The sequence below is a fragment of the Marmota marmota genome, unplaced genomic scaffold (genome assembly GCF_001458135.2).
Source record: "Marmota marmota marmota unplaced genomic scaffold, marMar, whole genome shotgun sequence".
Classification (NCBI taxonomy): Eukaryota; Metazoa; Chordata; class Mammalia; order Rodentia; family Sciuridae; genus Marmota; species Marmota marmota.
This window is the reverse complement of record NW_025999896.1, coordinates 736,605-763,364: the sequence shown is the minus strand read 5'-3', so window position 1 is coordinate 763,364 and position 26,760 is coordinate 736,605. Positions and strand designations below refer to the sequence as shown.

Here is a 26,760-nt window from a genome sequence, read left to right as displayed (position 1 = left end):
CTAAGGGGGCCCTGGTATGGCGTCCGAGGGAGCGGTGGACTGGGGACGCGATTGCCCCGGGCTGTGGAAGGGGCCGTACTCACTCCCCCTTTGAAGGGTTAATTCTGCAGCCTAAAGGCCCCCTCCCCGCGGGGGGCAGGTTGGGGGTGGGGTGGGGCGGGTGTGAGCCCAGGCAAGCGCTGCAAGCTGCTGGGAGGGTGATGGCGTAGGAACCAGGCAGAGAGGGGGAGGGGTGGGCCTCTGAGCGCCCCAGAGTTGGGGTGTGCGGGGTGCGCGGGGTGCGCAGTGTGAGCAGGAGCACTGGATCTGCCGCGCCGTCGGGGCAGGGTTGTGGCTGTGAGTCTTGGAGATTGTGTCTCCTGCAGTGTTGTGGGGCAAGGTAAACCGCTCTGGGGCACCACCGTTTGCTCCTCTGGCAGTCAGGGGCCCAGGTTGGGCCCTGCCTGGGCCATAGAGATAGAAGGCCAGGAGGGGTGTCCAGTGCTGTGGGGCAGAATTACTTACAAGATGTGGCCCTATGGCTTTGGGTGACAGATGGGCATTCTAAGCAGGGTACAATACGCTGAGTGAAGAGTTTGTTCGTTGTGAGGTTGTATGTATATTTTCCATTAGCCTGTGTTTTCTTGCACGTATGTCTTGTGCTGCACATATGAACTGTGTATGCTTGCTTGTTCTCTGCATAGCTGGCATGGTGTACTTCTTATGGAAGGCTCCTGAATGCAGGGTGTATGTGCCCATTTGGAAGGGGCAGTTGTGTACCTTTGAGTTAAGGTATCACATCTGGGTGTTGTTTCTGTGGTCCTGCCAAGGTGTGGTCCACTTGTGGTGAGGACAGACTGATGGATGGGTTTGTGTGTTTGTACGGAGTGAGTTGCATGGGGGCCACACATCTAGAACTCAGATCCCATGTATCACAAGGGGATTGATAAACCTCAGGGTGTGTCTCTGGTTCCTGTGGGTCAGCTGGCATTGGTGTGAAAGGTTCTGGGTGGGATGTGCAAGTTGTGTTTATGGCATCATGGGCAGCCAAGCAAAAGGAAGGTTGTGTGTTTGCAACATTCTCTGCGGGATTCTTTTGTGACGTTGTTTGTGGGAGCCTGTCCGAGCTGTTGGGCTGGGAGGCAAGCTGGTCAGAAAACACTTGTGGGGAGGGAGGTGGCGTGACAAGGGCAATGTGGGCCTCAAACCCAAGAGACCAGCCGCAAGCTGTGTGTGAGTGCCTACCTTCTGTATGCTTAAGTGGGGGTGTGGGGCTGCAGAGGAGCTGTTATGGGAAGACAGGGAGATAAATATGGGGCAGAGCAAGGGCAGCAGGCAGGAGGCATGGGTGTTGTCAAGGTGGCACATCTCTTGTAGGGTCTGTGTGCTTGCCGCTCACCCAGCCTGTCAGGGTCACCGAGAGGAGAGTCCTGGCGCCTGCAAGGGAAGTGAGCTTAGACAGTGTGGCTCCTTGGCCATGTTTATGTAAAGACCGGGTGTGACTTTTGTCACTAAAATGGAAAAAAGAAACATGAAGTTTTCAGTCTCCTCCTCCTACTTTGCCCTCTCCCTCTCTCTGCCCCCCTTGCGGGTATCTGTGACGCACACTGGGCCCCACTCTTGTGACTGGAGGAAGGTGGAAGGGCCTTGAACGGAATTTGCTCACTAGGCAGATTCCTTAGAACAGGTTTTCCTCACCTTTGGGGCCTGGGCCTTCTGTAGGGGCATGTGTATGCACATGGATGCATGCTCCAGTTGTGCATGACACTGTGTACTTCTCTTGGCCTGCGGGAGGGCATATATACGTGGAGGAAGGAGAGCATTGTGGCTGGATCCTTCAGTCTGGGGATGGGGAGGGGGCTGGCTGCTGTGTGAAGCCTGTGGGACAGGTGCAAAACAGAAGCCCTGCACTGGAACTAAAGAGTTCTGTGGCTCTGTGACTTACTGGCACTTTGCCTAAGTGAGCCTCAGTTCCACATCTGTAAAACCGCCCTAATTATGTGTTCTACCTACCACTGACCTGGGAAACAGACCTGGACTGTTAGCTTCAGTTTGGGGGCTGTGCCTGTGCCAGGTCCTGTCGGCCCTCTGTCAGCACTGAGAATCCCCTTCCGGTTTCACTAACAGCAATGGCTGTAAACACTTGGTCAACACTAACTGAGTATTGGACACCATTCTTGGTGCCTTTTCTTACTGTTGCTCATTTAGTCCTTACAGTAGGTACTCTGATTACCTCCTTTTTTCAGGTAAGGCAATTGAGGCCCAGAGAAGTTCGTAATTTGTCCAAAGTCACTTAGCTAGTAAAAGTTAAAACTATATTTGAACCCAAGCAGTCAAGTTCCAGATCCTGTGTTCTTAATTGCTGTGCTCTGATGCCTTCCTGGAGTATTCAGTGGACCTCTCCGCACGCACACACGCACACACACACATACACTTCTCCTCAGTTTCTGCAGAACTCAGCATCTCACCAGGAAAGCAGTATGCTTAGCTAGCACTCTCAGGAATCCCAGCCCAGCGCTTGAGACCCTAAAGATCTGCTACTTTATAACATGGGTGCTGGCCAGAGGGGCACAAAATGTTGGTAAGTCAGAGGAAAGAAAGGTTGTCCTTGTCCTGTGGGTCATAGAGGGCCAAAAAAAAGATAGTACATTTGATCTTAACATTTTGGAGGAATGTTGAGAAGAAATTACTGAGAGGGCATTGCTGGCAGGAGACTCAGCAGAGGCAAAGGCACCGAGGTGGAATATGTGGAGGTTGGAGAGCATACTGGGTGTTTAAAGAGAGAATAACACAGGCAAGATTAAGGGGAGCTTGGAGCTGGACCAGAGCCCTTGAGTACTTGGTGGAGGAGTTTGAACTTCATTCTTAAGTCAGTGGGGACTATAGACAGTTTTTGAACCTAGCTGTGTTAGTACCTGAACTGCCAGTAGGAACACTGCCTCCCATGGGAGGAAAGCTGGATGGGAAAGGTGAACCTAAAGAGGGAAAGCTGGGAGGCCTTGGCCTTGGACCATGTAAGTGTTAACAAGGACCTGTTTGGAGGCCAAAGGCGGGTTGAGAGAAAACTTGCAAAGCCATTCCCAAGCTCAGCTGCAGTTTCAGCCAGACTTGGTGACTGCTGGATTTGGGAAAGGGTGGAGTCAGACACGACACATTTAGCACTTAGCACGTGAGACCTTGGGTGGTGATTTATGTAACCAGCTGGCCTGCCGTAGGCCCCTTCAGGACAGGATCCAGCAGAATGACAGATGCAAAGATTTAACATCTGGGGTCTGCCCAGCCTGAATTCAAATCTTGACTCTGCTATTTTCAAGCTGTGTGACCTTGATCAAGGTATATCCCTCTCTGGTTTCTCTTCTATAAAATTGGGAGAATATAAATAGAATATAAATACCTATTTTGGGTGACTATTTCAAGGATATGATTAAAGGAGGCAATGCATGTAAAGCCCCTGGAAGCTTATCAGGCAAATTGTGCATGTATTAGTAATGGTCAAGTTATAATCATCATTCCCAGCTCCTACCTGACTCAGTTTGGCACTGACGGTGGCTTCTTCCTGAGGATAGACAGACTTGAAGCAGACTTTGAGGGCAAGTTCATTTATGAGAATTGTATGTGTGTGTGTGTGTGTGTGTTACTGGGGATTGAACTCAGGGCCCCATACATGGTAGACAAACACTCTACCTCTGAATGGCACATCCAGCTCTTAAAATTTTTTTAACCCCTTACATTGTGTGCTAGACACTGTGCTTAGGCCTGGAGATATTACAGTGAACAAAGCAGACAAAAATTCCTACTGTTGCCAGCCTTGAAGTCTATATTCTAGAGATAAATGAGCAATATGTTTTACTAAGTTCCAAGAAGAAAAATAAAGGAGTTTAGGAAGATATTAAGTTTGGGGGGTGGGCCAGGGAAGGCCCCTGGGTAAGGGGACTTTTTGAATCAAAACTGAAGTATGAGGTTATCTGGAGAAAAGAACATTCCATGCAGAGGGAACAAGAGGTGGAGCATATCCCTGTCACAGTGGCACCTCCGGGGTCACACAAGCAGTCAAGAGTAGAGAAATGGTAAGAATAAGAAACTTAAAACCCGAGAATCACCATCTTACCTTGAAGCCCAATTTCTGCCTCTTTTTTTTTTTTTTCACCATTCCCCCCCCCACCACCATCTTCCAGGACTGAGTTTCAAGACAAGGCACAGACTACTTTGGTATACACAGGAAATTGATTCCAGGGCTCATCACAGATATGACATCCTTGGATGCTCAAGTCCCTTCATAAAATGGCATAATATTTGTATCTAACCTATGTATATTTTAAATCATCTCTACATATAATATATAACACCATGTAAATGCTATGTAAGTAGTCACTATACTGTACTTAGGGAACAATGATAAGAAAAATAAAGTCTGTACACATATAGTTTTTTTTTTCCTGAATATTTTCAATCCTCTGTTGGTTGAATCTGCCACTTACTAATTCATTTAATCTTTTCAACAACCCCACAAGTGGGAGCTATTAATCATCTTTGCCTTATAGTTAAGGAAACTTAGAAACAGAGAGTTGAATGACTTATGCAGGATCACATAGCTAGTGTCTTCTCCACCCACCCCATCCCCAACCCATAAAGCCTTGCAGGACAGTGGCCAGCAGTGAGGCAGTTGAACTCAGGAAAGCTGAATCCAAACCCCAGCTTGGATTCAGCTTTCCTGAGTTAGCTTGTTAGCAACAAGACCAGGAGCAGAGGGGCTGAGGCTAGAAAATATTCTTAGCATGCACAAGGCCCTGGTTCAATCCCTAGCACTGCCAAAAACCAGGGGCAAATCACTGCATCACTATATTTCCTGGACCTGAAATGAGTTTAGAGTGTTGAAATTCTCTACACTATGGTCATTTTGGATATTGATATGATGCAGATAAAATCTTTGGCACTATATTTTGCACATAAGTATTTATAAATGGCAGCTACAAAGACCATAATGACTGCAATTCTAGATGATCTCTAAGGGCCAGTCCAGCTTTGAGTCTCTGTGGTTTTAAGAAGCCCTAACAGGCCTTGTCCAAGTGTCAAGGCAGTCAGCTATACAGCTGCTTGTCTGCAGGCACCAAGCCTCCCATGGATGGTTGTGCAGGTGAGCAGGGCTGGCCATGGGTGAATGGGGACTGGAATTAAACTCTGACTTCTGCTCACCTGGAAGAAGGGGACACAAACGCTCCAGGTGGACTAGTGGCATCCCAGTAGGAGCTGTAAACATGTCCTTCATCATGGTATAGAGAAGTCATCAGGAACACTGACTTTGAAGCCAAGTTTCCTGGGATCAGTTCCCAGCCCAACTACTGGTCATATATCTACTTGGGCAAATTACACAGTACATCTGAGCCTCTGTTGCCTTAAAATGAATAAGCTTCTGCCACTTTTCTGGGTAGCAATGAGAAGCAAATGAAATAATGCAATAAAGTGCTGACTCTTGGGGTCCCAGTGGGCTGGGGGCTATCATGGAAGTTGGAAGTCTAATCACAGCCCATGGATTCCCTAGGATTCCCAACCTATTCACAGCATAAACAGAATTCCTGGTCTGTGCCTGGCAGTCAGGGTTGTCAAATTTTTTGAATAGGGGCTAGGGTTATAACTCAGTGGTAGAGCGCTGCCTAGCATGTGTGAGGCTATTCCAAAAGGAATAGCAAGCAACCCAAATGCACTGCATAAAAATAAAGAAATAAAGGTTAAAAATTAAAAAAAAAAAAACAACTTTTGAATATCATCTCTGTTTACCCACTTTCCTTCTTGTTCAGGAGAAGAATCAGAGCTGGCTTTTGCAGGAAAATTTAAGATACTGTAGGGAGAAGGCCTTTAAGTCCAGATGGCATGGGTAGTAAATGGGAAAAGAACATTTTGTGGGGGTTGGGGATTGCATGAGGAACTTCTGATGCAGGCCACACATGAGTATATGTGTGATGTGGACAGGGCACTCAGAAGGATGCCACCCTACCCCACTATCCAAGAGGCCAGAGTTCTCAGGCTGCCTGGAGGGCAGATAAGAGAGACCTTTCAGGTCAACAGGTCTAAATCTATGGACAGGTCCCACTTGTTATTCCCAGCTCTGTATGACTTTGGATAAGGCACTGAAACTCAGATATTCAAGTAAAAGATGAGAATTCAAGGCCCTAAACTACCCACGGGGGTGGGGAAGCAGCTATCTGAGCTAGCAACTACCAAACTTGCTTTTGGGTTCCTGCTATTCTTTTTGGTGGAGGCTTCTGGCAAGAGATGAGGTAGAGGGGTCTTATTTCCCCTGCTTTTTAAGCCCAAATCCCTAGGCCACCAGGTCTCATAAGAAGTGGGACCCAAGGCTCCCCACTCTTGGTCTGGTGGCCTTTGCAGTGCCCTTTAGAGACTGGAACAAGCAGGCACTTGTCAGTGGTCTTTAGAGGTCACCTGGTACCCTAGCCAGAAACCCCTTCTAAGATTTATAGGGCTGGAAGCATGTGAGGAGACCATCTCCTAATTTGAATACCTAGTAGCTTGGTCTAATAAGAAAGCTTACATAGACTAGGCCTGATGGTGTGGTGCAAACCTGTAATCCCAGCAACTCGGAAGACTGAGGCAGGAGGATCACAGGCTCAAGACCAGTCTCAGAGCTGGGTGTGGTGGCACACACCTGTAATCCCAGTGGATCAGGAGGCTGAGACAGGAGGATCATGAGTTTAAAGCCAGCCTCAGCAACTTAGTGAGACTCTGTCTCAAAATAATATATAAAATGGGCTGGAAATATGGCTCAGTGGTTTAAACTACCCCTGCTTAAATCCCTGGTACCCCCCCCCCAAAAAAATTACACAAATATATTTTAATATGTAAATGTACCAATTGTGATAAAAGACAACATTCAAATCTTTGATTTCCTTTGAGCCCCAAGGTTGGACCAAAGGGACTTGAAAGTGATCTGACAGGCTTTCCTGAACCTATGGGGTTGGACTGTGCTGCTGTATTGTATAGAGGTGAACTGGGAATATGTGAATTATCTTGTTTCTGTACTTCCATGGGCCCAGCAGAAAAAGCCTCTCCGATAATCTTTGTGACCTTGTAGGGCTGACTGGATGAGGCTAAACAAATAACCTGACAGAGGTTCCCGGGAGGAATCAGGGTCTGCAGAGCAGTGCAAATATCCTCTCTGACCCTGACCACTGTACCAATGCCCACTCCCTACAGTCCTTCATTCCAGTTCTTGTCCTGAGGACCCTTTCCTGCCTCCTCCTCTCAGTTCTCCTGACATGGTTTCTGTTTCTCCACAGAAGGAAGAGGCTGGGCAGAAGGGACTCACTGAGCCACCCCCCAGTCCGCTCCATGCTGGCTGTGCTCTCAGGTGAGAGGGTACCAAGAGGACTATATCTAGGAAATATTAAACCTAGGGTAGCATGCCTGCAAGGGCACCCATTTTGTCCAGGCTGGAGAGTTCTGGGAAATGATTGGCAGTAGTTGTGGGAGCTTCCTTATCCTTCCAATGAGAGAGGTTTCCATTGCTTACCTGCTAGTCTGTGACTTTGGAAGTCATAGACTTCTTGACCTTTAGGATGACCTATGGTATCTCTGGCCTCTCTTTTAGCCCTAGATATTAGAAATGCTGGTCTTGAACATTGGTTAGACTTGGGTGGCTGAGTGTTAACTTCTGTGACCTGAAGTTACTCAATCTTCTACTAATTTTTGACCAGCCTGACCCCTTCTCAGTTCACTTCCCTGGTCTTAGAGGCCTCTGCCCTCTGCACAGCCTCTGAGACTCTCCCTGGCCTCTTTTCCCCATGTCTAGGCTGGCGCCATGCCCCCACCTGCAGAGGTGACGGACCCATCCCATGCCCCCGCCGTCTTGCGCCAGCTAAATGAGCAGCGGCTCCGTGGCCTCTTCTGTGACGTCACCCTCATAGCCGGAGACACCAAGTTCCCCGCTCACCGCAGCGTCCTGGCTGCCTCTAGTCCCTTCTTCAGAGAGGCCCTGCTAGCTTCAGCCCCACTGCCCCTCCCACCAGTTACTGGGGGCTCAGCTTCCAATCCTGCAACCACCACAGCTGCCTCTTCTTCCTCTTCCTCCTCCTCTTCTTCCTCTTCCTCCTCTTCTTCTTCTTCTTCCTCTTCCCCCTCTTCTCCCCCTCCAGCCTCTCCCTCTGCTTTATCCCCACCCCGGGTCCTTGAGCTTCCAGGGGTCCCAGCAGCTGCCTTCTCTGATGTCCTCAACTTCATCTATAGTGCCCGGCTTGCACTCCCTGGTGGTGGAGGGGACGGGGCAGCTGTGGCAGAGATTGGAGCTCTGGGGCGGCGTCTGGGCATCTCCCGCCTGCAGGGCCTTGGGGAGGGAGGCGATGCATGGGTACCTCCCACCCCAGCCCCCATGGCCACCTCACAGTCTGAAGAGGACAGTTTCGGGTCTGGACCTAGGCCAGATGGAGAATGGGAGGGTGACAGGGCTGATGCCCAGGCCCCTGACTCACAGCCCCCGCTGCCACGTCGGCCCCTCCCTTGCCCACGATGTGGGAAAAGCTTCATCCATCCCAAGCGGCTACAGACCCATGAGGCCCAGTGTCGACGAGGGGCCAGCACTCGGGGGTCTGCAGGGCTGGGAGCTGGGGGCTCTGGCCCTGGTGGTCCTGCAGGAGTGGATGCCTCAGCCCTACCCCCACCAGTGGGCTTCCGAGGTGGCCCTGAGCACGTGGTGAAGGTGGTGGGTGGCCATGTGCTGTACGTGTGCGCAGCCTGTGAGCGTTCCTACGTGACCCTGTCCAGCCTGAAGCGGCACAGCAATGTGCATTCGTGGCGGAGGAAGTACCCCTGCCGCTACTGTGAGAAGGTGTTTGCCCTGGCTGAGTACCGCACCAAACACGAGGTGTGGCATACTGGGGAGCGCAGGTGAGTGGTCTGGGTCCAGGAGTGGAGGGTTGGGAAGGAGGGTCCAGGGTCAGCACTCAGAGGCCTTGGACAAGGGAGGGAAGGTGTAGACGGTGGGGTCTAGAAAGTCATCCTGAATCTGGTCTACTTATGCCCTGGCCTCTGTTCACCGGCACTCACTCACTGCCCACACCCACCCCCAGCCTCTTCCTTAACAGCGTCTTGCCTGCCTGTGTCCTGGGTTAGCACTGTGGGGAAGGCCAGGAAGTAAAGAATGAATTGCCCTTACAGAGGGGACACACAAAGGCGTGTTCACAAGTACTTATAATACTCAGAACAATGCCGGGTAGTTCCATAGCATGTCCTTGTTCTTAAGTCATTTCCTAATTCTGTTATTTGTGCTTCAGAAGGCTTTGTGAGTTAGGATGTGTGATTATTCCCAGTTCACAGATTGAACAGTTGAGGCTAGGAGTGGTGCCCCTCAGGAGACTGGCAGGGTGAAGCAAAGCAGCATCAAGGGAGGGTGAAAATATGGCTGGGGGAGTTATAGGTTTGAGGGCTGCAGAGGACATGGAAACTGCCCTGGCTTCAGGGCCCCTGACTCAAGTGGCTCTGTTCCTGCCCTGTTCCCTGCTGTCCTGGCCCAGGTACCAGTGCATCTTCTGCTGGGAGACCTTTGTCACCTATTATAACCTGAAGACCCACCAGCGAGCCTTCCATGGCATTAGCCCGGGCCTCCTAGCCAGTGAGAAGACACCCAATGGAGGCTACAAGCCCAAGCTCAATACCCTGAAGCTGTACCGCCTGCTCCCCATGCGGGCAGCCAAGCGGCCCTACAAGACCTACAGCCAGGGAGCCCCTGAGGCCCCCCTTTCTCCAAGCCTCCACACACCGGCCCCTGTGGCAATGCCAGCTAGCCCCCCACCCGGACCCCCACCTGCCCCAGAGCCTGGCCCACCACCCTCTGTCATCACCTTTGCTCACCCAGCTCCTTCTGTCATTGTCCATGGGAGCAGCAGCAGTGGTGGTGCAGGGAGTGGGTCAGCCACCACAGGAGGGTCCCAGGCTGCCTCAGTAATCACTTACACTGCTCCCCCAAGGCCCCCTAAGAAACGAGAGTACCCACCTCCTCCCCCTGAGCCTGCAGTAACACCCACCAGCCCGGCCACCACCTTGGTCAGCCCAGCCACAGCTGCAGGGCCAGCTACAGCTGCAGAGGAGGCCAAGAGCCGGAATCCACGGGCTGGGAGGACTCTGACTTATACAGCCAAGCCAGTGGGTGGGGTTGGTGGGGGTGGGGGTCCCCCCACAGGGCCTGGCCGGGGCCCCTCTCAGCTACAGGCTCCACCTCCACTGTGTCAGATCACTGTGCGAATTGGGGAAGAGGCCATTGTCAAGCGCCGCATCTCAGAAACTGACCTTCGTCCTGGAGAGCTGAGTGGAGAGGAGATGGAGGAGAGCGAGGAGGAGGATGAAGAGGACGAGGAGGACGAGGACGAGGAGGATGATGAGGAATCAAAGGCTGGTGGGGAGGACCAGCTCTGGAGGCCCTACTATTCATACAAGCCTAAGCGCAAGGCCGGAGCTGCCAATGGTGGCGGTGGTGGAGGTAGTGGGATAACCAGAGGACGACGGCCACCACGCTGGAGGCAAAAGCTAGAACGGAGGGGCTGGGAGGAGAGCCCCACTGTGGAAAGCCCAGTAGGGCGTGTCCGTGGTGAGCGGAGGCACCGCTGTGGGGACTGTGCCCAGTCCTTTGCCACCCTGAGGAAGCTGCGAAAGCACCAGGAGGCCCACAGTGGGGGCTCCCACAGCTCTCGGGCTGGACGGAGGCCTTCCACCCGCTTCACCTGTCCCCACTGCTCAAAGGTGTGCAAAACGGCAGCTGCCCTGAGCCGCCATGGACAGAGGCATGCTGCTGAGCGGCCCGGAGGCACCCCCACACCTGTCATTGCCTATTCTAAGGGCAGCACTGGCACCAGGCCTGGGGATGTCAAGGAAGAGGCCCCCCAGGAGATGCAAGTGTCCTCATCAAGTGGGGAGGCAGGTGGTGGGAATGCTGCTGCTGAGGAAGCTTCTGAGATGGCCTCACTCCAGGACCCTGTCATCTCAGGGGGTGAGGAGCCCCCGGTAGCAGGAGGGGGCAGCTATGCATATCCCCCTGTGCAGGAATTTCCACTGGCTCTGATAGGGAGTGGCCGGGAACCAAGTGGAGGCAGAGGAAAACCTGGGAGTGAGGGGCTAATGGGTGTTTCGGAAGGGGACCGGATAGAGGGGATGGGGGCTGCCAAAGTCACCTTCTACCCTGAGCCCTATCCACTTGTCTATGGCCCCCAGCTCCTTGCTGCCTACCCTTACAACTTCAGCAACTTGGCTGCTCTCCCAGTTGCTCTCAACATGGTCCTACCTGATGAAAAGGGTGGGGGAGCCCTTCCTTTCCTACCAGGGGTCTTTGGCTACGCAGTGAATCCTCAAGCAGCACCCCCTACTCCCCCAACTCCGCCTCCCCCAACTCTTCCTCCATCAGTTCCCCCTAAGGGAGAAGGGGAAAGGGCAGGGGTTGAGAGAAACCAGAAGGGAGATGTGGGGTGAGCTCTAGGGCCAGACCCCCCTTTCACCAGATGCCACCCTCCCTGAACCCCCTACCACTACCAGCTCCCTGGCTTCCTTGCCCTAGGGGTCCCGCCACACTCTTGTGCAGGGACTTGGGGGCCCCTGGAGCTCAGGAGTCAGGCTGCTTTGTGTGAGATTGTAGTTTTCCCATCTCCTGGGAAGGGATCTTTGGTGGTTCCCCTCTCAATCTTCCTCCAGGGAATGGCCCCACGAGGGGCAGGGCCAGCTCCCATCCTTTCTCCAGCCCTTGGGGCAACTGAGCAATATACTTATTTGAATTTCTACTCATGGCCCCCACCAGCTCTGAATGTCTAACCTGTTCCCCTAATTCGTAAACCTAGGGGGAAACCATCTCTCTCACTTAATGATCCCCACCTCATTCTGAAGCTTTCTCTAAGTCCTTCCCCAGATGCTTCCTAGAACATTCCATTCTTTGTGGCCCAGGGCCTGGACCAGACCATTGTGATACCTGACTCACCTGCCTGGGAGCATGGCTTTGGATTCCGTTCTTCCCAAGGGTGGGTCTCTCTATCCCTATTTCCTTCACATTGAGATGCCATGCCTTCCTTGGCTTCCATGCCTTTGGATCTTCCATGCTCCTTCCCATACTCCTTCCCATACTCCTAGGCTTTGGAGGTGGCCTCGCCCAATCCAGGTCAAGGAGGTAGTGACAGGACAGCTTAACCCTCTGTTCCATGGCTGAGTACTCTTCCAATCCAGGCCAGGGAAATCTTGGCCCTACCTTGACCCTCAAATCCAGTGAGCTCCAGATTCTTCCAAGGCAAAAGAGGTGAATCGATCACACCTCTTCATGTCTTTTCATATGGCCTCTTCTGGGCTAAATCAGATTTGGGGGTCAGGAGGAGAGAGCTCCATATGGAATGGAGAAAGGAATCTACTTTCTCCCAGTTTTTCCCCTTTCCTGATGGTTTCTCCCAGACTAGACCAAATAGCCAGAAAAACGATGGGGGTTGGATGGGTGGGTAAGCCCAAGATTTGCACATGACCTTCCATCCTTACCTTTCCCCCCATCTTCCCTAGTGTTGCTCTCACCAATCACTCCAGATGGTTTTGGGGGAACCATCCTACTTTCCTGGTGGGCTTTGGGGTATCCCCACCAACTTTCCCTACAAAAGAGCACCTTACACCCCATCTTTGACTCAGTTCCCCACACCCAAAGATCCCAGCCTAGGGATGGGGTACAGGGACCTTAAATAGTCCCTAATCCCTAATTTGCACTAGTTAACCCTGGTCAGGGGTCGCTATATTTCCTTCCAGTGGGGGAGAAGACTGAAATGTTTGTTTCTAAAGCTCTTTGAAAACAGGGCCTCCCTGCTCTGCGATTGGAAGAACATTTCTCTCTCCCCTCACCTTCCCCCTCCCCCAGAAAAAAACAGCTCACAAGGGGAGAACCAGTATGGGGAAGCAGATTTGACAAATGGGAATTAGAGGAGTGTAGTTTAAAAATGGGGAAAAGTTGCTATCAAGAAAGCAGCTTTTCTCTCAGCTACTGTTTTTTGGGGCCAAGATGGCTGCCCTCTCAGCAACTGCCTAGAGAGCAAGATCATGGCTTTTAGAGGGAGGTGAATCTGGAGAGCGCCAGGATCATCCTCCTGCCCCCTTTCCCTCCCAGCCTATAGGAAGGGGGAGGTGTTGGACAGGCTCCCTGAATGTTAACCGGTGAGGAGTCACTCCTTCTTTCCTCCTCTGTCTCTTTGCACTTTTCTTGGTCTTGGCCACAGTCTGAGTGAAGAATTTCCTACTGAATGTACCAAGTTCCAATTTTTAACGGGGAAAACATTTGAAACAGGGAAAAATGCAAAAAAAAAAAAAAAAAAAAAAAAAAAATCACTAAAAATTCCCACAAATCTTTTCTGGCACTTTAGAAAAACTGCAAAAAATACATAATAAAGAATACATATATATATCTACACACAAATTATATATATCTATATATATACAGCGGAACCACAAGAGAGACTGAGGAAGGCCTGGAGGCAGGGGACAGATGTGATGACAGTCCCCCTGTACCCTTCACCCACACTCCTCTGAGGCAAACAGGCACAGGAGAATGGAAGGGGTTGAGGATGGACCTGGGAATTTGAATTTCAGAATAGGTCAAAATTCCAAAACCCATGGATATTGGAAGAATTGAGATTGTAAACGTTTTTTTCTTTTTTTGAAATGTGTAAGGAAAATAGCTTGCAGAATTTGGTGGTTCTGGGCAATGGATGAGATTGTGGCAGAGTGGAGATTAAAATATATGTATTTGAGTGGGAGAATTTGAATATTGAGTTTCAGATGTTGGAAATTAGGGATTTTGCAATTTTGTCATTTGAAAATGATCGAGTTTTGTCAGTTTTTGCCCTCTTTCCCCATGTTCCCTGGGAAAAAGGTGATGATAAAATGGGAAGGCCACCGGTTCTGTGCCATAGCACGCAAGATTTAGAATTCTACAGACTCTAGCTCTATATGTAGTGAGGACCCAGATTTAGAGAAACTGACCAATATTTATCTCCGCATTTGTGTGTGTGTCCAACTCTCTAGGCCAATAAACCAACAAGACAAATGAACTGTGCTCCACAGTGGGATGCCAGGTGCAGTTATTTGTGTGGCTGTTGGGCTTAGGGGAAAGGGACATATTTTCCTTGTCCCACAGGGATCCTTACATTAGAAGTTGTAGCCCTATTCTCTCTCTTACGACAACAGCTTTCAGCAATTGAGTAGGTAGGTGTGAGGCTTGTTGACTCTAGGTGCTTCTTTGTAATTGCTGTAGCCACTAGGATCCAGCTGACTTTGGTCTGACCTCCAAGCAGAAACATTAACTCAGTCCATTTCATACAGCCTTCTGTGCATAACTGCTGGATGGAAGATCTCTGTATCCTTGAATGGCCTTGCTTCAAACCAGATTCAACCCTTTTTTCCAGTTTGAAAGTAAACTGAGGCAAAAAATATGTGATGACCATAAAAGATATGACCTCATTCCATTCTTAGCCTCTCCATTGGCTTCAACTCCTTGCCTGTCCTCCTCTCTCCTATCTTTTCTACTGATATGGAGGGATGGGCAGGTAAAATGAGTGAAGGTGGTTAGGTGGACAGGGGCTTTAAGGAATTCTGGCACCAATACCTTGACCAGAGTGAGCAGCCACTGATTAGCTCTAGCAAGTTTCCATCAACAAGAAAATATGGTCAGGCATTACCATACTTAAAATTTTTTTTTTTCAAAGAAAAGCCAGAAATTCCCAGACCTGGTGGCAAATGCCTATAATCTCAGAGGCTCAGGAGGACAAGATGTGAGGATTACAAGTTTGAGGCCAGCCTCAGCAACTTAGGTCCTAAGCAACTAGTGAGACCCTGTTTCAAAATAAAAAATAAAAAGGGCTGGGGATGTAGCTCAATGATAAATTGCCCTGGGTTAAATACCTCCACACACAAAGAAAAAAAAGACAGAAATCCACATGTCTCTGTGAAATATCCAAGTTTTAAAAGTAGTGAGCTAATTAAATTTGAAACTGCACATGCCAACAACATGAACCAATAAAAACACTCCAGTTTGCAAACTCAGATATTGTTGATATATACTATGGGGCATATACTATTATTAGCTTTGTTTTACAGATGTGGAAACTATGATACAGGGCAGTCAGTCATTTGAGCATTAAAGCCAGAAGTTGAATAGAGGTCTTTAAAACAGTTTTTTTTTAGTTTATTTTTTTAAAGTGTTGTTTCTTCAAAACACTTTTTTAGCCTTTAGAACCTTTTTTTTTTTTTTTAATTACATTAAGGTAAAAACAGAAAAAGAAATTAGTCCAAACATGCAAATGTAGGAACTATTAATTGGTGTTATTTCTTTCCAGAAAATTCTCCCTCTTCATTCAACAAACATTGAACCTTTAGGTCAGTGTCAGGTGCTGGAAATATTACAGTGACCAAGACATTTCCTGCCATCCTAAGGCTTACATTAATTTGTGCTCTTTGTACTACTTCATTGGGGACCTGGGCATTGATATCCAAGGGAGCCGCCTCAAGTATCCAAAGAGCAAATAAACTGATATGCATTTCAGGTGGGTCTAAGACACCCTAACCAGCCCTCAGTTCCACTTAAGCGCTCTCCTTAGAAACAAAATAAATGTACTGGATTCCTAGCGAAAGGGTTTAAGCAGAGGGGGTTATAAGGCTTGAAAATACTTTCATTTCAACTAGCCGAGAACCTGAGGCTCGGCCTTCCAGTCCTCAAGGAAAGGGGTCGGCAGGGGGTAAGTGGTACGTAGCATCTAGGAAAATGACCAGGGTCCCGACGCTCGTGAAGATGATGAAGGTCCACAGGAAGAGGCGATCCACTACCATAGCCACAAACTGCCAGTCCTCCTTCAGCTAGGGGTAGGCAGAGGAAACCACCTGAGTTCTAGGCCCCGATCCCCAGGGAAGCCTGGCCCCCACAGCTCGGACCCCGCCCGGGACTTCCCACTGGAGGTCTGAGAAAAGACACCGCACTGCAACAAGTAATAGAGACCGCGAGTTAAAGAACCACTCGGAAAGTAGAGGGCGGGACCAAGTGAGGTAAACTTCCAATCATAAGTGGAAGCCAGTGCTAGGGGCGGGACCTGCGTTTGCAGGCGGAGCCAAGGTCACAGAGGACCTGCTCTTGCTCTGCCCCTCCCTTATTGGACTTAACTGCATCGTGGTCCTCCTGTTCCTGCAGCTGTCGAGCGATGTAGCTGATCGAGGAAACCACCTCCCGTAACTCGGGAGGCAGGCCCACAGCCCGGTTTCGACCATCAATAAATCGCCGCAGGTCCGGGGTAGACAGTTCAGGCTGGAATCTGGAAGAAGCTGAATGTTCGGCCACGCCCCAGGCTAGAATAGCTAGCGCCAGTGACCTAGGTCCAGCTCCAACTGCCTCCAACAACCTGCCAGTTCTAAAAAGCTGGAAGAGCCCTTCAGACACTCTCACCAGGGGAGACCTCTCCAGCCATCCTCAACTTCTTGCACCCTTCCTCAACTTCTTCCAACCCTCCAAGCTTTATTTACCATCTTCCCTCAAAGTAAGTCGCAGAAGGGATACTACAACTCCCATGATGCTGAACCACAGCATCTTCCGAGAGCATGGGACGCTAAGCTCGCGCTCGGTCTTCTGGGAACTGTAGTTCTCCCTCTCCCCTCCATGTCAGTGTTGGGTATTAGTTCTACCTGTTGGGTTTGGGGAAGAGAAAATCATTCGGTGGCTTCCGGATAAAATATTCGTCAGTACCCCGACCCCAGCCACTTCCCAGAGAAGAAGAGTGAGGGGGCTCTGGCAGCTGGTCTCTCTCAGGTTTTGGCCTCTTCAGACCCAGGTAGAGAGGGAGCTTGTGGATGAAGATCTGCAGAATAGAAGACACTTACTGGAAGGGGCTTCCTACAAGGGAAGAAGCCAACCATGTCCATTACCACTGTGCATGCACATGGTTCCATGGAGTTAATAGACAAGGAAATGCAATCTGATGGTCTTGAGAGCTCTTTAGTGGGTTGAGAGGTTTCTGGGCTTTCACTCTGATTGTACCTATCCCCAAGAATGTTTCCCAGGGTCCCAACATAGGTAGTATTGATGAAGGGAGTATGGAATTGAATGATAAGAATGGGAAGTACAATTAATCGTGCAATGTTTCAACACCCAACAGGCTTTGGCATTTCAACACTTTACCAGATAGCCTTTATTTTCCCTTAGGTCTATAAAAAGGAAGTTGAGGTTGGTGTGGGGGGAGTGATAGCTGGACACAGAGCCAAATACTAAGATTGGGAGTTAGCACAGGCTAGAGGAAGAGATCTCTTACCTGACGGACCCAAAGAGGCATTTGGTGGGTGTGGGGAGAGCGGTGATGCAGGTTGAGTACCACAACGCTAAGGATGACTGAGAAAGTGACGAGGATCATGGTAAACATGAGATACTTAATAATGATGGGTACTGACAGGGAAGTCTCAGGTACTTTGTCTGCCAGCAGCAGCAGGAACACAGTAAGGGTCAGCAGGGCAAAGATGGAGAGCCCCATCTTTTCTCCTTAGAAGGCAAAGGGGAAAGCAAAAGAATTAGACTTTACTAGAAGGAAATCTCTATGTCATAATCAGTGACCATGTTTCCAGCCAACCAATGATAGGGAAGGTCAATCTGCATACAAATTACTCCCATATTTGTTCCTCCAGTCTGGACTTCTCCCTTGCACACCAGACTTACATCCAAATGCTTTCTCAACCTTTCCACTGGGATTATCCAATACACATCTCAAATTTAGGATGTCTAAAACCTAATTCTGTCACCACCAAAGCTACTCTCCCATAGTTTTCCCCATCCTTTAACAACTGCATCTTTTCTGTGGCTTAAACCCAACTCCTTGGAGTCATTCTCAACTTTCCTCCATTTCTGTCTCTCTCCATCTCTTCTACTCTTCATTCCATATCTTCAAAATATATCCTAAAACTGATGACATATCACATCTACACTCTCATCCCAACCATCATTACCTCAGGTCTGAATTATTGTAGAGGTATCCTACCTGATCTCTGCTTCATCTGTTTACCTCAGCAGATCAGTCAGACTGATTTTGTTGAAATATAAATCAGATTATATCATTCCTCTTTCCAAAACCACCTAAATAGCTCCTCATCTCCTTCAGTATAAAAGCAAAGTTCTTTCTATGGATCACAGGTTTTTCTCATTAGCTCCCTAATTTCAACTTCTTCTCTCCCTCTGGCTTACTTCATTCAGTTACAATGTCTTCCTGCCTATTTCTTGAATACACAAGTCAGCCTCCCACTACAGGGCCTTTGCATTTACTGTTTCCTTTGCTTGCACATTCTTTCCCCAGATACCTCCTGGAGTCATTTTCTTGCCTCCTTTAAGTCAAATAGTCCCTCTTCAATGAGACTATTCACTGACATCCCATGTATTGTTATTGTTGTTATTATGTTATTATTATTATTATTTAAACTGGGAATAAACCCCAGGGACACTTTACTGCTGAGCTACATCCTCAGTCCTTTTAAAAAAATTTTTTTAAGAGTTTCATTAAGTTGCTGAGGCTGGCCTTGAACTTGAGATCCTCCAGCGTCAGCCTCTCAAGTTGCTGAGATTACAGGCATGCACCACCATACCCAGTTCCATTTTTATTTTTTATTTACTATAAGGAAAGCAGCCAACCACCTCCAGATAAAAGAAAAAAAATGCTTTGAATACTAGAGTTAAGGATACTGGGTCTCTCAACCAGATTGGCACTGACTAGGGCTGGAATAACAACACTATCATTTTTACTGTGTGATGTCAGATAAATGACTTAAACTCTCAGCCTCTTTATCCTCTATAAAATGAGAGTGACAATTCAGTACTTACCATGAAGTATTATTGTAAAGATTAGAATCAAATAACATGTTAATTGTATAACCTTATAGCAAGTGCTTAAAAATCATATATATATATAGGCATGGTGGTGTACATCTTTAATTCCAGTGGCTTGGGAGACTGAGGCAGGAGGATCATAAGTTCAAAGCCAGCCACAGAAACTTAGCGAGACCCTAACCAACTTAGGAGACCCTGCTGAAAAAAATTTTCTTTTTTTTTTTAAAGTATTGGGGATGTGTCTCGGTGGCTAAGCAATCCTGGGTTCAATTCCTGGTTAAAAAAAAAAAAAAAGCTATAATCACATAGAATGTACTGAGTACCAGGCATAGTTTTATTAAGTCAGTCAATTCTCAAAATAATCCTATGTGGTAGGGACAATGATTGTCTTCATCAGGAAACTAAGACACACAAAAATTAAGAAATTTACCCAAGGTTACTCTGTTACTACATTTTGCTTCCTGCTAGAGAAATACTATTATTTCTCAGGCAGGTAAAAAGTTTAGGCATAGTGTCCAAAAAGTAGGGGTGGAGGGTTGCTAGGAAAGGGGAAAGGGAAGAGGAGATTGGCTCAACATGGGATTTGGCTGGTCAGAAAACTACACAAGTGGCTATGACTCTAAAGGAAAGAATTCAGAAGTCACTGGGTGAAGGGAAACCAGCAGCAGAGGGAACGTAGAGCCTAATATTGGGTCTACTGGGTGGGAAGGAAAACCAGGGATTGATGAATCTAATCCATGGTGATTTAGAAAATCGTGGTCTGGGTTAAGAGTGAAGAGAAAGAAGCTGAGCTAATGAGAAGAGCATTACCTGCATCCGGTGGCAAGTAGAAGACAAAGATGGCCAAGAGAGTGATAAGGATGCACGGGGCAATGACATTGACCAGGTAGAAGAGAGGCTTCCGGCGGATGATGAGGTAGAAGGTGACTTCCTCATGTTGTCCTTCCCTCCCTCCCCTAGGATCCCCTGGAGGCTGGATTAGCCTAGCAGGCTTGTGGATAATCTCCCATTGGCCATTCTCTGAGGGAGAGGGAAGCAGAAGAGATACCTATGTGAGAATTGTCCTAGTCAGTTCCAGGTATGCAACACTGTAGTGGGCAGCTATCTCTAATAAACTTAACTACATCTCAGTTTCTATATTTGTACAGTGTTGATAGTCATACCCACCTTGCTCACTCCAAAAGGTTACATTGGACATTGCTGACAGAGTATATTTACCTGCCTGTTACAAACTGGAAATCAGAAAGCCTAAGGGTGTAGAAGTCATCCCCACTTACCAATGAATGTCCCTTCGTGAATGTAGATTTCCTGCCGCTCCAGCCCATCAGAACCCAGGCCTGTATGCAGACTGACCTCTGAGCTGTCATAACTGTAGGAACTAAACACCATGGTGCAGTTTTGCCAGTCAAAGGGGAAGTAGGTGACCTGGATGGAAGGGAGAATCTATCTAGCTGCCAGAGAACTGGTCAGGACTTCCTTCAATTTGGAAGGTCACTGGGGAGGTCCTTGGGGGAACAGGGATATGGGGTCAAAGAGGAATTGGAGGGCTACTAACAAAGGCCATTTGGGAAATGGTGGAAGGTCACTGAGAAAGAGTAGGAGTCAAGAAAGTATATGGAGAAAAGAACACTTAGTGAAAAGTCAGGAGATGAGGTCATAGGGGATAATGGAGAAGGAATGGGAGCCCCTGAAAAGTCAGGATGTCTGAGGAGAGCAAGAGTTTTTAAGAGCAACTTTAGCTTCCCAGGTGGGGCTCAGAAACCTGGATGCTGCAGCTGCTGCGATAGATGCCTGGGGGTTGCCAGCGGACTGAGCCATCTGAAGACACCACAACGTCAATGTCCAGAGCAACATCAAAATTTCCATCATTGCTGCAGAGAAAGGATCCTCTCATCTGGAATCCCATAGTCCTCCGGAGGCCCCACCCCTCTTCAGTTCCCACCCCACCTCCCAGGCTTTGGAAAATACCCTACTTGTTCATCAACACCACATCAGGTAGCCATACTGATTCTGCCGTGATGCGGAGCAAATCGATGCCATCGTGCTCTGCCGGGTCCCAGCTCAGCCTGTAGTCAGTCCACTCCTAGGGAAGCACAGGCTAAGGGGCTGTTTGGGGCTAGAAATACAGGAAGGGAGTGCAAGGGAGTGGAGAAGTGCAGGCATGTCAAGGAGTCAGGTTCTGACTTGGGGTCTGTCTTCACTCTTTGATATTCACACTAGCTAATTTTCCTCTCTCAGTTGTGGGTCTCAGTTTTTTAAGTCTGGAAAAACGAAGAGAGGTTAAGCCCCGCGCAGTGGCGCATGCCTATCTCCTTGCCACTTGGGAAACTGAGGCAGGAGGATTGAAAATCCGAGGCCAACCTGGACAATTTAGCAAGACCCTGTCGCAAAATAATAATAAATAAAATAAAGACTGGTAATGTAGATCATTGGTACATCGCCCCTGGGTTCAATGAAAAAGAAGTAGTTGCACCACCAAGAGGTTGCACCAAGGTGGGTTTTTGTTGTTGTTTTGACTTTTTGTTTTTTTCCTTTCTTTGTGTGTGTGTGTGGGGGGGGGCAGTGAGTGGGATGGGTACTGCTTATTGAACCCAGGACTTCGCACATGCACAGTGGTTTTCCCAAAATGCAGTTCATGACACTTTAGTGGACGGGGATCCAAGGTAGTGGTCCTAAAGCAGTGTTTTAAAAAGTTGGAATAAAAAATGCAATACCTATCCCTGTAGGTATTGTTTTCTAAAGCTTCTGTTTCAGTTATATGTGTTTTCTGAGGTCGTGATACAAAAAAAAAAAAAAAAAAAAATTCATTATTTGGCCGGACATTCGAGTAAATTATAAAGACAGCGAGACGAGCTCCCCACCCATCCCCGCCCCCAGCGAGATGCCCTTCCCCATGGGGTCTTCATACCAGGTCTAAATACACCTTTGTGCTCATCTCTTCATCCTTTTCGTTCTACAAGGGAAAATTTTTAAAGTGTAAAGGCAAAGTTAAGTGGAGAAAAATGAGGGCTTGGCAGGTTAACCTCTCCTTGGAAACTGCAACCCCTTTTCCTGAAGCCCACCGTGTAGGGTCCAAGTCCAACCTCCTAGAAGCTGCGTTAGTTTAAACCCCGCCTCTACCTCAGAAACACCCCTTCCTGCTATCTACACTCTCAGCTTGTTTTCCTATCAGCATCGCCCCCTTCCCCCGACTTGCCCCGGTCCTGCCCACAGTTTACAATCCACCCAACCCTGAATTTCCGTCCGCAGCTGTTTATTGACCCGTGGGGCACCAAACTCCGCCCCACCCTGGCGAAGCCTTTGGCGGCTCCTCCTAAGGATCCGCCCCCCCCTGCCCATCAGCCCGCCACAGCTCCATTTCAAGATCCGCCCACAAACCGGTACTTCGTCCTACTTGACTCCACTCGGGGCTGGTCCACAAGCCACGCCTATGAACTTATTCATTGGTCGAATTTCTATCCAATCGCCACTAAAAGGTTGTCCATCCCTCAGCCTGGCCACGCCTAAGCCCCCGCCCCCAGATTGACCATTGGTCCTGACATGCCCCAAAGCCACGCCCCCCCACCATTCCACAGGCCAGAACCCAACCCCCAGCGTGCGCCCTCACCAGGCTGATGAGTTGCGCTAGGGTAAGACCAATGCTGACTTCGACGCTGTCACCCAACACGCGCGCCGGCCGTACAGAACTATCATAGCCCGAGAAAAGTTTCTCGCGGAGTTGGCCCTCCGCCTCTGAGCCGTGGGCGCCTGTGGGAGAAGAGCATTAAGTGAAGCCCTGGTGCCTGTTCACAACCGTTGCTCCAGTCACTGTCTCCTCAGGATTTAGACGTACTTACCTGGGGCGAGCAGCACCCCCAGAAGCAACAGCAGCACCCCTGGGGTCATAGTCTGGTCGCAGCGCTCAGTGAGTTCGCCCGGGAAGCTGCTGAGGCAACCAGCGCAGGGGAAGTGACGAGGCGCCCAGGAATGTGCACCTGTCGTTGGGGGGCAGCTGCCACCCCACCAACCCCGCCCCCGGGATTGGTTCCGCCCCGAGCAACTGCCATCGCCCGCCACTCAGAGATGACAGACAATACTTCAGTTGTATAAACTGACTTTAATTTGAAAGCGTAGAATGGTGACCCAGTCCCCTGGGTGAAGTGTCAGGAGATGGGTGGAGCCTGAGCGGGGTTTGTGTGGGTGAGGGGGGGAACCTACCCCCCTTGCGACAAGCCAGAAGTAAAAGAGCCTGAGAAAAAGTGACCTGTCTTTGAGCACTAGCCCCTTGCTTAGGGTCTCAGTCTATCCCGCCCAGGTCTGTGGCGCTTGGGAATATAGTTCACTAATGGGTTCCCAGTCCTTTCCAGGCCTTGTTGTCCATTTTTCAGAAAAATCTAGTCAGGCCCTTTGGGTACTTAAAACCCAGCTGAGGTTATAAGCTGTAAAGTAAAGCAAGTCTATTCACTTAGAAGCTCTGGGGGTGCATAAGGTCTCCAGCTTAAGAGGCCCTCACCCTCCTTGGCCTGACCTGTAGGGGAGAGGGGTGGGACTTATTGCTGAACTGGAGTATCCTCGTGGGGAGGGGCATCATGGCTGTGTCCCATTTGTCCTTTTAATTCTAGACCTATTGCCCTAAAAACCTCAGCTTTAAAGGGGACCTGGAAGGAATTCCTGCTGAGGTAGCTAAGTGTTCATGTCCCCCCAACCCAGACACAGATTCAATTATGCCATGGTTTTTGGTTCCTTTCCCCTCCCAGCTTTCTGGGTCAGGGATACTTTCAAAATTCTTCTGCCCTTTCCCAGACTTTTCCCTGGCAGGACCCCAGCTGGGTTGCAGAGGCTGGATGGAACTGCATGTAAAAATAAGGTTAGCATTCTACATGGAAGAATAAAGTTTTTTAGAAAATTATCCAGGAAAATAAGTGGTTCTTTATTCAATCAGAACTAATTAGTTCTTTATGAATCATAGCTGGGTCCTTTTCAGAGCTCATTCTTAATAGGTATCACTAGAAGTGAGAAAGTAGGTCTAGAATTCAAGACTCTAGAGCTAATATGGCTATATAGGCCCCCAGTTCCATCCTGGAAAGAGGTCTGAAAGTCATGGCCTATGTTCTAGAGCTATAATTCAGGAGGAATTATGGCTCCATAAAGGTCTAGAACACTGTGCTCTAGAACTGAGTATCTCTGGGATAAGAAGGTTAAACCTGTGGTGATCTGAGAGTGGTCCCAGTTCAGGCCAAGGTCAATATCCTGACAGGGCTTAAATCCAGTCTTTCTACTTGAAGGCCAAGGGTCCAACTGGGTTAAGGATGGAAGCTTGATGGATCCAGAACAGAACCTGGCAGCATGCCTAAGTTCTAGCACAGAGCCCTAGTACAGAAATGGCCCTGGCTGGGGTGTTTGGTATTTCAGAACCTGACCAGACAAGGCAGAAGGTAGAATAGGGAAAGAAGAAAAATGACCCTGAGCTCCAGTGGACCTATGGCTCAGTGGTAATGAAAGGGGGTACAAAGATCCAGGAAGTGGCTAAGCCAGGGAGTGGTTTATGCCCTGGCTCTGTCAGTTTTGGAACTCCTAATGCCATCTTGAGAAAAGGCTTTGGGGGATGAGTATGAGTATGGAAATAAGTGATCAGCCAGACTATAATCAGATATCTGCCCCCCACCCCCGACTCAAGGATCTAAAAGTCTCAACAGCCCTGGAAGTCCCAGCCAGCCCCTAGGTTTCCTCAGTGTAGAGTACCTGGTGGGACATGGCTGCTCAGGGCATGTGTGTGGCAACAGGGGTGAGAGCAGGGCCGGGAGCAGGGCTGGGAGACAGGCTGTGGTGGTGGCTGGCTCACTGGGAATTCAGGGAGCCTCCAGTCCAGAGATTATATTTCAGGGGGCAGGGGGACTGGAAGGGGAAGTCTCAGGGACACTGTGGAGAGAAGGCTCCCGATACATGGCCACTGTGGAGGGGAGAGAGAGAGAGGAGCAGGGAAGGAGAGTTAGGCACAGAGAGACCAGGGCAAAACCAGAGCTCTGAGAGGGCTCCCTTCCCCCTACACTTGCCCAAAGAACCCCAACCCAAAGGAGGAAAGCCCCCCAAATCCCCAAAGGCCAAAGCCTTCCCAGCATGATCTGTCATAACACATCCTCTTTTTTTTTTTTTTTTCTTGTGATACTTGGGATTGAGCCAGGGACTCTACCACTGAGTTACATCCCAACCATTTTTATTAAATTACCAAGGCTGGCCTCAAACTTGCAATCCTCCTGCCTCAGCCTCCCCAGTCTGGGATTATAAGCATGCACCACCACACCCTGCTAATGGTATTCTCTTAATATTCATAACCTGAGCTGTGTATCACTAAATGTTCACGTCAAGGTCAATACCCTCCCACATGGCCCACCTTTTCTTGAGTCCATACCCACCCTCCAGGAGCTTGGGCACAAAGTGGGCAGCTGCCTTGGTCTTCTTGACTCGATTTCCCTTCATGACCCGGCCCTCCTTATCCAGGCCTAGGTACCAGGCTCGGCCAGAACGGCGCTGACGGTAGAGAGCAGAAGCATACAGGACATAATAATTCTCAAAGACACACTCCTTAAAGCGACACTCGGCAGTGAAATGTGGCTGAGGAGACAAAGACCCAGAAAGGCACACACAGAGAGACAAAAAGACACATCACTGGCAGAAGGAAGCCCTTGGGATGAACAAACCAGGATATAATCTATACATTTTTGGGAGAAGAGGAGGGCAACCACTGAACTGAGAGCAAAGGGAGGATAAGAAAGAGCTTAGGAGGCTCCTGAAGGCTATAAACTAGAGTTGTGGGGGCCCTGGAATAAGATCCCTACTCTCTACTCCCAACTTTCACCATCACCTATCCTGAATGATTCTGGGGAAGTGAGTAATAATCAAGTAATCAAGTCTGGAGGAGACATGGTGAGAAGTGAGGACACTAAAAGGCTGAAAGCATTGGACACCCAAACAGCCTGGGGTAGGGCTGTGTAAGGAGCAGGGATTGCACACATCCTAGAGAACCTTTGTGGTAAACAGTGACCACATGCCATAAGCCAAAGCTGGAGGTGGGGGAGTCCTGGGTGTGAAATGTCTATAGCTACAGAAGGTTGTATGCTGAGTGTGTCCCCAGTACCCCAGGCCACTCAGCCTTATCATCTCACCGAGCTGTAGAGCAGCCCCTCAGCGTTCATGGCCATGTAATGACCCAGCTTTGCACTCTGGATGGTGACAACACGGAGCCCCACAGGAATTAGGTTGAAGTGGGCTGGAGGAAAAGAGAGGAAGCATTAGTACCTAGGCACTTCACCCTTATCTGAGCTCCCTCCATCCCGGCTCCACTGCTTCCCTTTGGAATCTGGGAGACAGACAGAAAACAATAGAACCTGAAGAGGGAATAGGATTGTCATCTTATATCCCCATATTCCCCCTTCCCACCCAGCAACTGGCTTCCCCTTCTCACTGAAGGAGCTGGTGTCCTCTGGGGTGCCCTGGATGCTTCCGTCAGGATTCGCCTGGAGGTAGAAACCCTGGCGGCAGAACAGTTTGGTGACGATGCCTTTGAGCTGAGGTTCTAGAGAGAGAGACATTCATCTTTGAAAATGACATCTCTGTTCCCAGAAACATTCCTTCACTTGGCGGGATCCCAGGAAAGAAAGGAGAATGGAGGAAAGGAAGCGGGTCCCAGGGAGGCAGATCTTTTACCTTCCAAACAAGCTCTCTCCCACCTCTTGACTCCTGGGGAAGCTGGGGTTTGGGTCCCTTCTGTTTCTTCTAGCCACCAGCTTTCAGTTTAATTATTGAAATTTATTTAAATGGCTTAATTCCTACTCTACAGCTCATCCCGAAGGGGGGAGGGGAGAGATGGAGAGAAGGAAAGATACATCAAGAAGCAGCGGGCATGGCAAGACTAGCAGGGCTACTGAAAGGGCACAGTGTTTGTGAAT

General features: G+C 49.2%; 3 protein-coding genes across 12 annotated transcripts in view; 1 reads left to right on the top strand and 2 right to left on the bottom strand.

The window, feature by feature from the left end:
• Nucleotides 1–14,051, top strand: part of Zbtb4 (zinc finger and BTB domain containing 4) — a 16,813-nt gene extending 2,762 nt beyond the window's left edge. For 2 of the 7 annotated variants that reach the window (XM_048797977.1, XM_048797978.1), the window contains exons 2-4: nt 7,272–7,342; nt 7,784–8,874; nt 9,501–14,051. In XM_048797977.1, coding sequence (XP_048653934.1) covers nt 7,793–8,874; nt 9,501–11,445 — 3,027 coding nt within the window. In that variant the 5' untranslated portion in view covers nt 7,272–7,342; nt 7,784–7,792 and the 3' untranslated portion in view covers nt 11,446–14,051. The other 5 variants (XM_048797974.1, XM_048797981.1, XM_048797980.1 and 2 more) reach the window with 5 other exon arrangements.
• An 876-nt stretch (nt 14,052–14,927) lies between these two features.
• Nucleotides 14,928–26,293, bottom strand: Chrnb1 (cholinergic receptor nicotinic beta 1 subunit). Of its 4 annotated transcripts, XM_048797983.1 has the most exons (13): nt 26,277–26,293; nt 25,978–26,081; nt 22,672–22,757; nt 22,443–22,582; nt 21,744–21,788; nt 20,809–20,918; nt 20,598–20,706; nt 20,113–20,260; nt 19,646–19,855; nt 17,280–17,503; nt 16,657–16,829; nt 16,142–16,289; nt 14,928–15,840 (listed from the first exon to the last, which is right to left on the bottom strand). In XM_048797983.1, the coding sequence occupies exons 3-13, from the start codon at nt 22,718–22,720 to the stop codon at nt 15,700–15,702; spliced, it is 1,497 nt and encodes a 498-aa protein (XP_048653940.1). In that variant the 5' UTR covers nt 22,721–22,757; nt 25,978–26,081; nt 26,277–26,293; the 3' UTR covers nt 14,928–15,699. The 4 variants fall into 4 exon arrangements, with proteins under 4 accessions (XP_048653940.1, XP_048653939.1, XP_015359900.1 ...); XM_048797982.1 differs by lacking the exon at nt 26,277–26,293 and having other exon boundaries at nt 22,672–22,760; XM_015504414.2 differs by lacking the exons at nt 25,978–26,081; nt 26,277–26,293 and adding an exon at nt 24,557–24,694 and having other exon boundaries at nt 22,672–22,760.
• Fgf11 (fibroblast growth factor 11) overlaps nt 22,912–26,760 on the bottom strand; it is a 6,611-nt gene continuing 2,762 nt past the window's right edge. Inside the window, 4 exon segments of the mRNA XM_015504412.2 lie at nt 22,912–24,764; nt 25,228–25,426; nt 25,978–26,081; nt 26,277–26,387. Coding sequence (XP_015359898.2) covers nt 24,694–24,764; nt 25,228–25,426; nt 25,978–26,081; nt 26,277–26,387 — 485 coding nt within the window. The 3' untranslated portion in view covers nt 22,912–24,693.

Excerpts from the sequence above, each read along its gene's own strand:
- Chrnb1 (XM_048797983.1), bottom strand. The coding sequence starts at position 22,720 with ATGACCCCAGGGGTGCTGCTGTTGCTTCTGGGGGTGCTGCTCGCCCCA. Across the intron at positions 17,504-19,645 it reads CTACTTGCCACCGGATGCAG|GAGAAAAGATGGGGCTCTCC; the intron begins GTAATGCTCTTC and ends TTGCCTTCTAAG. Across the intron at positions 16,290-16,656 it reads CTCTTCCCCAAACCCAACAG|ATTCCAGCCTGAACTGTCTA; the intron begins GTAGAACTAATA and ends AGCTTCTTCCAG.